The following is a 14,367-nucleotide window of genomic DNA, read 5'->3' on the forward strand; positions in this document are numbered from 1 at the left end:
TGATAATTGCATTCAGAAAATTACCAAGAACTGTGAAGTTATCACCAACCTCTAGGTGAGGGAGAGTTGCTACTTAAGATCGTAACTCAATACAATTGTACCACTTGGTAATTGTGCTTTTCTCCTCCCGTTTGCATGTTCAGCGACTTAGGTTCACAGGCAGCTCTGCCAACTCCTCCTCGTTTGCTAAATGGGGCCACCTGATATATAGTGGAGGTGCTAGAAATCCCCTTACCCAGGCGTGATGTGTGGTGGAATTCATAGGCAATTTTACCTACCCTACAATAATAAAGTTTTATATACATACATACATACACACACACACACACACATATATATATATATATATATATATATATATATATATATATATATATATATATATATATATATATATGTGTATGTTTACATAGGCTATGTGTATGTAGGCATATATGTATATATAAATACATACATATAAGAAGTGGATCTTAAGCTGTACACAGTCAATTTACTTAGAATGCGTAATGTAAAATTTCTACCAATATACATCAGTTCCTTAACAAAATTGGTTAGGATTGTATGTATGTATGTATACATACATATACACACACGCGAGAAGCCACTGGGGAAAACCCTTTAAATACAAGATACGTTGACTATTTAATATGCCCAAAATCAATAAGATGCAAAATAGGTTTGTTCAAGAGTCATCTAACCAAACTTCCTCTTCAACATGCAAATGGGACCGGGTTCCGCCGGGTAGACCAAAGGAATGTCTCTAAAAATTAACAGGAATAATGATGGACAAAGATCCAAATATCAATAACAAAAATTCATAAAATTTTCCGCCATTGAGATGACAGCAAAAACGGCTTTACCTTAAAACCTATGCGTGAACAGCACCTGTCTCATCTTACTTGGCAAAGGGAGCAAAAGCTACGGGTATAAATCAAACGTTCTGGTGCTAAGGCCACCGACGATCAAGGCATTGGCAAGGGCAGTGTCCAAAAATAACAAATCTTACTTTCTTGTCTATATACTGTAGCTCATCCTAACCATCAGTATAATTAGTATAAGAGGTTGCTGAACATATTTAGTATATAAAAAACAGTTGTATAAGTCCTAAATTCATTTTGGTCTACAATAACTGAAGATAAATTATATTTCTGCCACCAAAACGCTCAATACCTTAGAGAACTATTAATTAAGCGAACACTAAACCAGTCTAAGATGATGACAAATCCACACTGTAAACCGAACCGCCTAACCTTACTTCATACACTTTACAACAATGCCTTACCTTTGCTGGCACGGCGACATGCGAAGTCGGTGGCAAAGTGCATGGCAACAGGGCAAATACAACTGGCATCTCTCTCCAAAAACTAAAAATTCCTGGTTCAACAGTCACCACTAGCACTTCGCCAGAATGAGATGCAGTCTACGGCAGTACTTCAAGACATACAAACACATTCACGCTCTGTAAGTCCCCACAAGACTCCGGTTGTATCTTCCCACATGAAGAGAAACGACTCTCTCCCGGGGACAAACACACCACACGGTGCCCTATAATACCTCTCTTCTGTATCTCTCCCCCTCTACTGTAAGGCAACGATCACCGTCATTGCAGCCAGCATCGCTAACCCCCACCCCACTATCGGCTGGGGGGAGTACAGGGAGGGATGGGATATGGAAACACAAACCATGTTACTTACAAGAACTTGATCAACAGCAATCAATTTTCCACTAAAGATAATGTGCAACATATATGAAACTAATAAGAAAACGAAATTGTATCGTATGGAAAACTTGGAGGAAGTCATGTTGGCTTGGCACCACAAACGGGGTGCCTAAACCAAGAGCCAGAGGGAGAGGGGAACCACACACACACACACGTACACGCACACAAGCGCCAACTCACGTGCCCTAACACCACCTAGTGAACACGTGCACAGCAAATCAAATCTTTGATTACAATGCTTGTGAAACGAAGTACTGCCCACGGCTATGGAAATATCGTATATACTCGAAATAATATCTGAAACAAAAACTGGCCATACGTAACATCTACTATACCCCCTACCAAGAATATACCCAGCCCTCCCTTAAAATCTCTCAATGCCATATGGTTCAGCTAAATATAACCACATACCCAACAACAGTTCAAGCCCACTTCCAACATCCCACCGAACAAATTCCCTGGCATTTTTAAGACGGTCTAGTTAACAATAAAAGCACACCAGTACACCGAAGACATAAATATATACACCAAATTTTAGGTTATAGTACTTTGTTACAGATTAGCACCCAACTGCCAACAGAATCCTTCTGAAATAAACATTTCCTTCTTTCAAACTAAAATTGACGCATAAAATGACAATCACAACCCTATACAGTGAACCATATCTTTCATCATGTGCCATACAGGTGACGAATCTTCTATATGGCCTCACATGTTTACGACAGAACATGTACAACAAATGAGAGTAACACATGTACACACAAACCCTAATGATATTCATACACACCTTGAGCCGATTCCAACATGGCTCCATATCACACAAAAAAGGACATTTATCCAGAAAGAATCGCTATCATGACAGGAAAAAATAAAATACAAAGCTCCCGGCTGGTCAGCAGGGTACAACAGGTACATACTAAACAGGCATTCTGTGGATGCCTTACACAGGTGCTTTAGCCTATATATTTGCACAAACGACCTCGTTAGAGGATCGCTAGACACATCCATTACTACAAGGCTACTTTTACAACTGTACAGCAACATACATTCAGCCATTAGTCTAAGTACCGGTACTCAGTTTCTCTGGTAACTGAAAATTTTAAGCCATGATACCATCAAAAACAATAATTTTATTCAGACAACAACTCTGCAACATGATTTGACGTCGTGCGGTAATAAGACACGATAGTAATGATACTGGGAGTGCTTTGTACAATCTTCCTCTATGGATAAGAAAAAATGATGTAACAGATATTGACACCATCCTTTGCAAATAGAAGTGTCAATCCTTTCTGTTGCATTAACTTTAAATCCATACAAAAAATCAAAGACCTTTAATGAAACCACAATTCCTATGTTCTACAAGCCACACCTGAAACGGCTGAACGGTGGGACTAGGCTAAATATCGTATGCACACCCCACCTATCTACAGGAGAATTAATCCTCTCGACATTTAGCCTAATCGGCGGTTGAACGGAAACATAAACCTAATAAATAACTATCTTTGCATCGAACGCATTTGCTCTGGGTACACAAATGCGAGAATGCAGATCAGCGCGAGCCAAGAGAAGGCCGACCACGCCCATTACGCATTCATAGGGTAGAGTCCAACCGCAGCGAAAAACACAACCTATTAATAACCTGGTATTAACAGCAGGGGGAAAATAATGTTCACAAAGTATTAATAACTTTGCCCTGGTCTCGATGAATTTACTAATTACCACATTGCATGAAAAATTGAAAACTGAAAATGGTTACCTTATGTTGAATATTACTCGACCTCACAGTACAAAAACGGATAATTTTTACTTAACACAAATCCAAAACCTATCAAAAATGCTGTAAATACTGTCAGTCACGATATCAATGTGCTTCCAGTCAACAGATACAATACAACATCTAAGCGAGTAAACATCTGAGAGAGAGAAATCAGCAACATTTCCAACAACTCCAGTGATTGAATAACATTCTGGTGGACATCAATTTGAACAATTTTAAAGACTACCAACCAAAATACATTCCTTCACAGAGAGGGCAAGCTCATAGACGCCATTAATCACCTACCTAGGATTCTTATTTATATTCCAATGTAAGACTTCTAAACAATAATGAACAAAACTGAATCTACACTACATGAGGACAAACGCATGTTAATCTGATGAATTGTAGCCTTTTTGTTTTTGAGAGTAAGGAGGCCAACACATTTCTCTCTCTCTAGATTAGACCGTAAGTGTTAGAAGATTTTTCTCTCTCTAGAACGTGAGTGTTATAAGATTTTTAAGATAAATAATCAGCTGTGCTGATTATATTAAATGAACAACCAGTAGATCCAGAAGGTTTTAAAAGAATTTTGTAATTATTCAGTAATTCACTAACCCTTGTCAATCTACCCTTTGAAGGGATGTTTACTACTAACTTTGGTCGAAGCTAATCCACTGGGTCTAGATAAAAGTTAAAATGAGAAAAGCTCTGAGCTAAGAAAGAAATAAGCAATTTTGTTATCTCCTGAAAAAGTTACATCAAATTATTACCGTGCTAACCTTACATTTAATCTACAAAAACAAAAGTCAAGATACACAACACTGTTCATTGGGATTTTAAGTACATTATATTTAGAAAGATGATAAATTACTTTGAAACATGATTAGGACAAATGCACAATGCAAACAAAAATGATAAGGCAACTTAACAAGATTGTTCATGAGGAGGAAAACCTAACTATATAACTAATGTATTACAATACGCGGCAAGACAATCTAAGCTCCATGTATGGAGAAATTCACATATTCATTTCGACCTAAAGGCAATGGTTGATATTGTGATTTTTTTTTTTTCCATCAGAGAGGGCCAATCTCAAACACAGATGACTGCATAAAGTACAAAGGCTTCTTTACAGGCAAAGAACTTACAATTCTGCGTCCCACATACAAACTTTCAGGCTCAGCGGTCATGTATTATTTATTTATGTTTTGTAATGACTTTTCTACATCAATCCTTATGGCACAAACAAAAGAGGGCAGTCATGAAGCACAATTAGAAAACAAGCATGTCAACTTCGTATTAGTGATCAAGTAATTCCTGACATACTTAACCTTTCAAAATAACACCCCCCCACAAATTGGGCATGAGACAAAATATTAAAAACTTTTTAAAAAAAAATTATAACAGTAATTCCTGTGAGGCTACAGTACAGCACAAGAGTTCGTTGTAGTCTTACCATAAACAAGCATTGGTTCATTTATTATAAACAAACAGACGCAAAAGGAAGCGGTACTTTAATTTCTCAACTTGACCTGCCTTTCATAATGTATATATCCCATTTGGTGATGCACATTACATGTCAATCCAAATTACCCTATAGATAAACAGGGCATGACACAAAAATACTGACAACCACAAACAAACAGCATTTTGTGCGGAATTCCCAAACAACATAGAACTACAACCAGTGCTTAAAAAGTGTGGAGGCTCAAAATACCGGCCTGTCTATAAAATTAACAAAATCTCGCATTAGCCATTTTACGACACTCGTTATAGTCATGCTACACAAGAAATCGCAAACCAAACACAAAGGGCAATATTACACGTTATAGTTTAAATTCGTAACCATACCAGCCTTTCAAAACATGCCAGATCTAATACAGAGCATAGTATTTAGCAACCCGGGACTGTACATTCCTAAACCACACAAGATTATGAGACATACAAATACAAAAAAACCTTATGGGCAAACCGTATTATCCAAACTACATTTAAAAAAAATATAAAGAACGGCATAAAACTTATAACAAGTACTATCGTGTTGGCCCAAATCAACGGTACAATATACAAACAAAATCCACTGAACCAAGTTTTAACAGTGATGATCTCCTAATATCAAAAACAACGAAAACAAATTTCCCAATTGAACCTGTTCACATTAGTAAAACAATAATATATAAATATTGACAATCACTCAAATGATGACACCCCCAACTATCAAAAATACCCCTCTCATTACAATAAATATATAGTGTAGTACAAAGCATAAACATTATGTACATTATAAAGAGTATTTTATAATAACAGTTTCCACTATACAGTATAACATACATGAGACCGCTAGATTTCAATAGACACAATACCACTTCCTAAATAAAAAAAAAAAAACACTACCTGTAACTGCATCAATAAATAGACATCTAACGTGTCTGTCGGTGCGAAACAAACTGAAATTTTTTACTAACCACTTAACATAAGCGTTCAAGTAAACTCAAATCGCATGATGACCAACTGGATATGCATAACAGCAGCAATAAACAAATAGCACAAGGCATCTCTACTGTAGCCAATGCACGCTCATGTGCATTCTTTTAGATGACCACTGCACATACCAATTATTGAACCCTAATTTCCTGAGCGTTCATGCTGTCCTCAGCAATTCTGTATTGACCTGTTCAAGATGAGACACTGAAATTTTACCTACTCAAAAAAAAAAAAAAAAAAAAAAAAAAAAAAAAAAAAAACCATGATTGTTGTAGAAGCATTAAAGAACCTTAATGCCCTCACCATGAAAGTTAGAACGGGAAAAGGCTCTTGTTTATGTGGAAACAAATTTCATACGTAAAATTACACAAATAAAATAAAACGAAAGAAAGGTACTCAAGAAACTATAATCTCAGGGCTAGGTGACAAGACGGCTAAAGGTTCTCGAGAATAAAAATGGATGCTAATCATTGGTTTTAACTGAGATGCTGATGGTCAAGTATAAAACAACATAAAGCTATATACAACCATAACCTTATGTGTTATGCTATAACTTATACTAGTCAGTGCAAACTGGTTTCGTTATCTGATAGCCCTAACAAAGTTCACAATTCTGCGAAACTAATCAAAAGTATACTTGACCTTGAAAACAAGGTTTGAGTAACAAAACATTCTTCATTAAGATAGAAACCGATCAAAAGTGACTATCTTTAGTCTACCGTAAGTTTATTCCCATTGTCTAGCATCATGTTGTAGTATGTTTTCGGTCTAGACTACACTTGACAATGACAAGTTCCATTCAAGCTACTGGCTGTCTAAAACACGTGTCAATGGAATGGGAAAAAATTAGATTTCAGACTATACACGCCATGACAGCTTTAAGGAAATGTTTTTGGCGAAGAAAACGACGAAGAATCGAGGAAAACAACGTAGCCTGCCTGGGGGTAGGCAAAGAGAACGGCACTGCCATTCAATCACCCCCTAAGTGGAAACGGGAAATCGAACTCTAAGTTTCCTCGCCACCAAAAAATTCCTCGGCAATAAAGCCCATGAATTTATTAAAGGTATAAACGAAAATTTGAGAACTTGAATCTCTCTCCCGTAAGCCCAACTCCCTTAAATTAATTATTATTACTATTTTATTATTATTATTCCGCTGAATCCTATTCATATAGAACAAGTCTACAGGCGCCTTTTAATTTGAAATTCACGCTTCCAATGAATATGGTGTTCATTAGAAAAGAAGTATCAGAAGGTAATGGTTAATACATTGATCACTTATTAAAAAAGAAATAAAAATACAAGAGTAAGCAAAATTATTAAAATACACGCAGAATTGTATTAGGGTCCATGATCTCTCTCCCTCTCTCGGGCTTGTTTGTCGAGAGACAGACGGAATCTCCCAACATGGCATCGTTCTGGTGGTCGCCGCAGCCGATGCGGGAACACTTACTTCCCCGCTCTTCTGGCTCTGAGTCACCTACAACAAAACGTCATCATCATCTTCCCATTCTCTCTTTCAGGACAATCGCTCCGGCCCTTCTACACGTCACAAAGTCCCTCCCGGCATCCCCACTGCACCAGCATCTCTCTCAATGTGTACAGGAAACGCAAAGAGAAAATTTTTGACGTAAATATGATAAAAGAAAGCTATATACCAGAACCACTAACCAACATGGCTGCCGCCGTTCTCTCAGCGCATAACTTGTTGCTGCTCCTCTAGGGAGGGAACTCGCGCTTCCCGCGCTTTTAGAGGAAAAAACAACGATATGTCCAACTTACCATCTCTTCGTTCAACTCCCGCATATCCTTTGCGTCAAAATGTACACACTATATTACACAGGTCTTGAATATTTACAAATAATACACAAAAGGGGCGCTAAATCACACAAGTGCCACGCGCATTCACTCCATGGTCAATCTGGGAACAGACTGAAGAAGACAAAGACGACGACTACCACCAGACCCGAAGCACTGGCCCTGGGGGAGGAGGGGGAGACATGCGCGATCAGTACTGCGCACACACACCTCCATTTTCCACTATTTTCACGAGTGTATCAACTTTACTCTATACAGGGCCACCTGAAATAACAGCAAATGTGCAAGAGCAACTCTAGGCAAAACAGCATTCGCTAACGATGTCGTTCTATGGGGGATAAGGGCAATGAGAAAAGCGACGTGACTTATTTTCCGTAGGATATGTAGTCTGGTAACCACTCCCGAGCACATCGCGGGAAATTTAAAGTTTGACAGATAAATAGGAAAAGTTCACTATCTGCACGTGTCAATGAGACCCTAATCTGTCATGTGGTGAAACAATATACGTGTAAAAATAACACATGACGAAATAAACGGATCGAATACAATCATCTTCATCAAATACCACTGTAAGTTGGCACATTTAAAAAAAAAAAAAGCCCTTACACCCCGAAGTATGCTAGGAATGTACACACATTCACTCAACATAGGCTGATCGATGTGCCGAGGCCCTCAAAACAATTACCTACGTTGCACCGGTTAAGCGTTATCCTTTAACCGGGTTCTAAGACTGACTATCTGGTGTAACTTACACACACACACTACGAAGTCGCTTTGCACAGGCACCGTAAACATGACAGCTGAATGCATGACTATAGACGGGTATTTCAGTGGTATTTACAAAAATTCATGCCATATCAAAATAATAAATTACATTAAAATAATACAGCCTACCTAAGATATACTACACCACTTATACTACTTGACGTTACAAAATGCGGATTACGAAAACCAGAGAGTAGAGCAGACAAAGGTTTCGAAAAACTAATGAAGTAAATTTTGGAATTAAGCCTACATTGCAAACAATATGCTCAAGGGGGACAGAGAGAGTCCCAAAGCAGGCGACAGCTTTAATCTAATTCCACATTTGATATCTCTTGCAATCTGGCGAAGGGAGATAAAGGGGTTTCGATAACCTAACGATGGAAGCTTTGGGGTTATAGGCCTTGGTTGCAACAACATAATCAAGAGAGGACGAGAGAGACCAAACATAAATAACGACTTTAATTCCACATTTGGCAACGGTCTATCCTTATCTGAATTTAAAAATGAAGTGGCTTCCTAGCACATTCAATTATAAAAGTGTGCAACGCCCAAACATCATAATTTTCATTCCACTCCCATCCAAAATAAAGAAACATTCACTGCCACCTTCTGCATTTCCTTTTACCTTGCTTTCTAAAGGAAGGTATCTTATTCAATATGGGTTGGTGGAGAGAGATGAGAGCAGAATGATCTTATCTCACAAAAGCCACAATTCATCAATACCCCACATTTTCAATTTTAAAAATGCCACGACTTTGCTCTAACAGATTCGTCTAGCTTTGACCTCTTTTCAAATTCGAGCCGAGGAGAGCAGAGGCAGATTTTGTAAACTTGGAAGACTCAAATTTTCTTACCTAACAGCATCGCCAGTAATTTTCGACGAATTAGCATTATCTGGAGACTATGTAGGTGACAGTTATGGTGCCAGTAGGTGTGCTTAGACCATGGTGCTTACCCTTTGAGTGGTCCGTTTACGAAAATGTCCTAGACCTAAATTTCAACCAGTTACATCTACCTTAAGACACGACAGCTGATCTTACGGCCGTTCGAGTAGCAGTCATTCTGGCACAAGTACAAGAAAAAATAAACTGACAGCCTGACAAAAAATCGTCCCACCACTTTTACTCCCGTTGCTCACAACACGTTTATTCCCGGTGTCCACACCACTTTCATCCCTGCTGGTCAATTAACTAAAGAGGACAATGTAAAATATCCATCCTCCTCTACACAGCATTTTATACCCTTCGCAAGCTGCGATAGATTATAGGGAAAAACAAATCGTTACTGCACGAAATAACGAGTGTCTACCTGAACCAAACTTACGTGAACTAAGGTCTAGACCTTGAAGAGAAAAATAACACTGTGAATGAATCTCAAGAAGCGAGATGAGAAAAGAGATATATATTGAGAAGCGGTAGGAGTTGAATCCGTTTTCGCTGAAGAAGCCTTTAAGCACAATATTAATAACCGAGGCCGGCTCACAACTGAGTAGACGTGGGTTGACTTTCTGAGGAAGGAACGACTTTTCCTCAAAAATCCACTATGAGAAAGTATTTAGGTGTTAGCAGACTCCTCTGGGCAGCAGCTGGAGAGAGAGAGAGAGAGAGAGAGAGAGAGAGAGAGAGAGAGAGAGAGAGAGAGAGAGAGACTGCTAAAATATAACCAGGCCCAATAGTTGTATTTTAACAGAAAAATATCACATTCACAATTAATCCCTGATTCCCTTTCCTGCCGAGAGCAATCAGATTTGATGAACAGCAGCACCAATAGGCAGTAAATGTGCCTTGCTGTCGAACTCCTCAGTTCCAGAGGTCCTTTGTTCCTCACACTGTTGGACTGTGGAACAGTCTCCGTGCGGATGTTGTGCAATTAGAACCTCAAAAGTTCAAGCGAAGTTGCAATGCATCACTACTCTAAAGTAATTCTTTTATTTTAGAATTTATTTAAATTTTTAACTATTTATTATTAATTTGTTGATTCATTTATTCTTTTCTAATGACTGATCTCTTCTTTCCGTATTTCCTGTTACTTCTTTCATGTGAACACCATATTCTTTGGAAGCTTAAATTTCAAGCCCATGGCTCCTGTAGGCTTGTTCCATATGAAAAGCATTCATCTTCTGAATAGTAATAATAATAATAATAATAATAATAATAATAATAATAATAATAATAATAATAATAATAATAATAATAATAATAATAATATCTGTTTCAAACAAGAGGGTCACAACGTGGCTCTCCACTTGCAAACACTACTTAATCAAGGTAATGTAAAAAACACACACACACACACTAAGAAACGAGAGATTACCAGATGGACTGGATTCTAAAATGTCCCAAAAGTTCAGTTACACGACCACTCTACACAGTTGGCAAAATTCGGAAAGAGGCATTTACCATCTTTTATAGGTGTCTTAAAAAGAAAATCAAACTCGTTACCGATCACTTTATCCACCAACTGATTCACCGACACTTAAATATTCACTTCAAAATTCCAACGTTCCAAAGAAATATAGCTCGCATGAGATTAAGTCCCACCAACAGAATGCCAGAACCAAAACTGCAGTTACAGTCGTTGTTAGATCAAGCCGGTCTTGTGCCAGCAAGAGCTCCTGCTCCTACGAAGACCCAAATATATATATATATATATATATATATATATATATATATATATATATATATATATATATATATATATATATATATATATATATATATATATAGGGAATCAATACTGAGAAACAAGAGGCAATAACTAAGACCAAGCATGTCATTTCTTGGCCTCAATACAAATGCTCATAATAATAATAAAAAAACCAGTAAGCTAACGGTTGAAATGGTTCTCATAACGGTTAAAGAATAGAATCAAAAGAATACGAAATATGAAGAGTTTTCCACTGAAGATATGTGTATGGACGGCTGTTAAATGATGCTGAAGTGACCAACTATAAGTTTGTCTGAGCAAAAGGATTGGTTTACGAAATTTAGATCATGGAGCCAAGCGCTAGGCATTTTCACCAATTCAGTGCTTAAGACAGTAAAAAGAGTGAGTAGGAGTAGTTGGACAGCAAGATAGAACAGGAAAATGAATGGATCGGAATTGGAAATGGAAGAAAACTTCACAGTTGCACAAAGAGTAGTAGTTCAAGGGGTTAGACAGCAAGAGTGAAGACGAGAGGAAGGAACGGAGGTAACTACAAGGCTAAAAAAAAAAAAGTGGGTGCAACTAGGGGCCGAATAGACGCAGCTAACACCCTTGGGCAACGCCTCAGGGATTGAGGAAAAAAAAAAAAACTAAAATCATCACAAGGAACTCATTGACGCATGCGTATACTTGGAGCAAAAAATATGCAGTTTAACTACGATAAAGCCTGATGACCTGAATTTACTATTTAGAAAAATTCATTGCGGATTTATTAAACAGCCTATCTGGCACCAAGCGCTGTTACAAATTAAAGTAACAGTAAAAGGCTGGTATCAAAGTATATGCGGATAGAAGAGTAAAAAAAAATTCGTGGAACCATAAAAAAAACTGACAGTGCAAGCATAGCTGCTAGAAAAATTCAAAAGCAATTACGGCCTAAAGAAAGTCTCGAAATAACAACTGGAGTAAGAAATAAAAAGAAATGAGCACAAGTTCTTGGAGGAGTAGCCCGTACTAAAACTTGCAATAGAAAATGTAAGTTTTCGGGGAAAATAAAATTAAATCATAAAAAAAATGCCCCTCTTCTAAAATACTTTACACGCCCTAGAACTAGTTACCGAAGAGATAATTTACTACATGGGCCATCGAGAGCTGCTCAGTTAAAAAAAAAAAAAAATAAGAAAAAATAAAGGTAGTTTGGGGCAACGTTTACTGTACTTTGACAATCTATCCAGGATTCAGACGAATTCACTGCACCAAAAGCATGCCGGTCGTCACCTTACGAAACTGAATTCCCCAGATATTTTCCCCAAGTTCCAAGAAGCCATTTCCAACCCTTTAGTCTTCCATGGCAATAACTTACACCAGCTTGTTTACAGTGATTTTTAGTGGCTCGTTCTCGTGGCAGTAACGTTAAGAGAATCTCTTTCCCAACGGTGAATCTTTGGCAGCCATTAAGAGAAAAGCGTTTCGTCCTTGTTTAAATCATGCATAAAACCCGTTTGTAATTTGTATGTGCATATATATATATATATATATATATATATATATATATATATATATATATATATATATATATATATATATATATATATATATATATATATATATATATATATATATATGATTAACAGACAGAAGGACAGACATGCAGTGTGTGTGTGTGTGTGCTGTGCGCTGCAATTACATCAAGGAATGAATGCTCACAAACCCTAATATATTACTAAACAATGGATGCTATAGGTTTATACGTGTGATAACATACATCTATTGGCAGAAAAATACACGAAAAAAATTCTATAGGTTGCGAATCGAAGTCTTGGATGAGAGTACAATACACTACACGACCGAGTACTATACTGGTAACAAGTATAATGTTAATCGCCCGTAGGCTCAACTTTTTGCCTCGAACAATTGCCAAGTTCACTTTTATCGTGCGTATACCTCTAAATAAATAAAGTGGATCCCATTCACAAGACCAAAAAACCAAAAAAAAAAACCTTGTGAATTCTTCCTGAAATACATAAATTAAACAGGAGATATGCAAGCCGCAACAGAGATTGACCGTCTGTATCTTGCAAGCATACAAACCTCAACGTGAAGATTTAAAAGAAGACACGATGATTTGCATTTTCTCTCACCCCGTGTTCAACATCCCCAAGTGTCAATAAACCCACACTTCCAAATGCTTACAAGACAGACTTTTTATTCTTTAATTTTTTTTATGCAGCCTCGATTTCATGAACAAACTTTCCATATTTTTTTAAATGTCAGAAAAATTACTCATCATAAAGGCCACAAAAACACATTTGGTAGAATGTCAATTATTCTCATATTCAAATGCTTATTTATTACATTGTCATGTCTACGCGTTCGTGACATAAGTTTTCACTCACCGACCCATAAATAAAAATCTTCAAAGTCTAAACAAGGATTTAAATAATGCATCAGTAGATTATAACAGCTCTAATTATTCTTAAAAAAAAAAAAAGTTCCCCTAGACTGAAATCAAAATCAGTTCTGCGACAAACAGTAGCAGAAATTTTGCAAAATAACAAAACCAAAACAAAAAACAATGTTACTGACCACCTCATATAATCCTTGTTCCGTATTCATTATAATTATTTAGCAGCAGGAACATCAATAAAAAAGAATTGCAACAACTTCTTGTAATTTATACACACAACTCTGCAAATTTTATTCAGAAGTACACGTTTACGCTGTTAGTCAGAAAAGATGGAAATTACAGTTAATGTAAAACTGAATCACACCTATAACGCAGGTAAACACGCGGATGCATGTCCATCAAACGAACAAAACTGTCCACTATATCAAACCTTACATATCATACTTTAATTCAGAGAGAGAGAGAGAGAGAGAGAGAGAGAGAGAGAGAGAGAGAGAGAGAGAGAGAGGGAGGGGGATATAGAGGAGGTGGAGATGAGCCTGCTCAGGACTACTCAAACTCGTCCGGACGACCCGTCAGCAAATATCACAATAAACGTGGAAAAAAGTAACTAGCGCAAAAAACCCCGTGGGTTATGCACCGAACCCCGGGGTCCTGACAAAAACCAGCCTGTCTACTCCGATCCCAAATGACTTCCGCCTCCTTTAACCTTACACGCCCTTGGTGGACTTCTGAGGAAGAGCTGACAGAACGCTGTACCGGAGA

General features: G+C 37.5%; 1 protein-coding gene across 21 annotated transcripts in view; it reads right to left on the reverse strand.

Annotated features, from left to right (window-relative positions):
* The window catches only part of pum (pumilio), a 393,939-nt gene that overhangs the window by 237,269 nt on the left and 142,303 nt on the right, over positions 1–14,367 (reverse strand). For 2 of the 21 annotated variants that reach the window (XM_067084478.1, XM_067084477.1), the window contains exon 1: positions 1,283–1,449. The exons of 16 other annotated variants lie outside the window; for them this stretch is intronic. In XM_067084478.1, the coding sequence (XP_066940579.1) occupies positions 1,283–1,351 (69 nt within the window). In that variant the 5' untranslated portion in view covers positions 1,352–1,449. Of the gene's footprint in view, positions 1–1,282; positions 1,451–7,748; positions 7,907–14,367 lie in introns of those variants that run through there. 3 more of the 21 variants (XM_067084481.1, XM_067084479.1, XM_067084475.1) reach the window with 3 other exon arrangements.

This window comes from Macrobrachium rosenbergii, chromosome 41 (genome assembly GCF_040412425.1).
Source record: "Macrobrachium rosenbergii isolate ZJJX-2024 chromosome 41, ASM4041242v1, whole genome shotgun sequence".
Classification (NCBI taxonomy): domain Eukaryota; kingdom Metazoa; phylum Arthropoda; class Malacostraca; order Decapoda; family Palaemonidae; genus Macrobrachium; species Macrobrachium rosenbergii.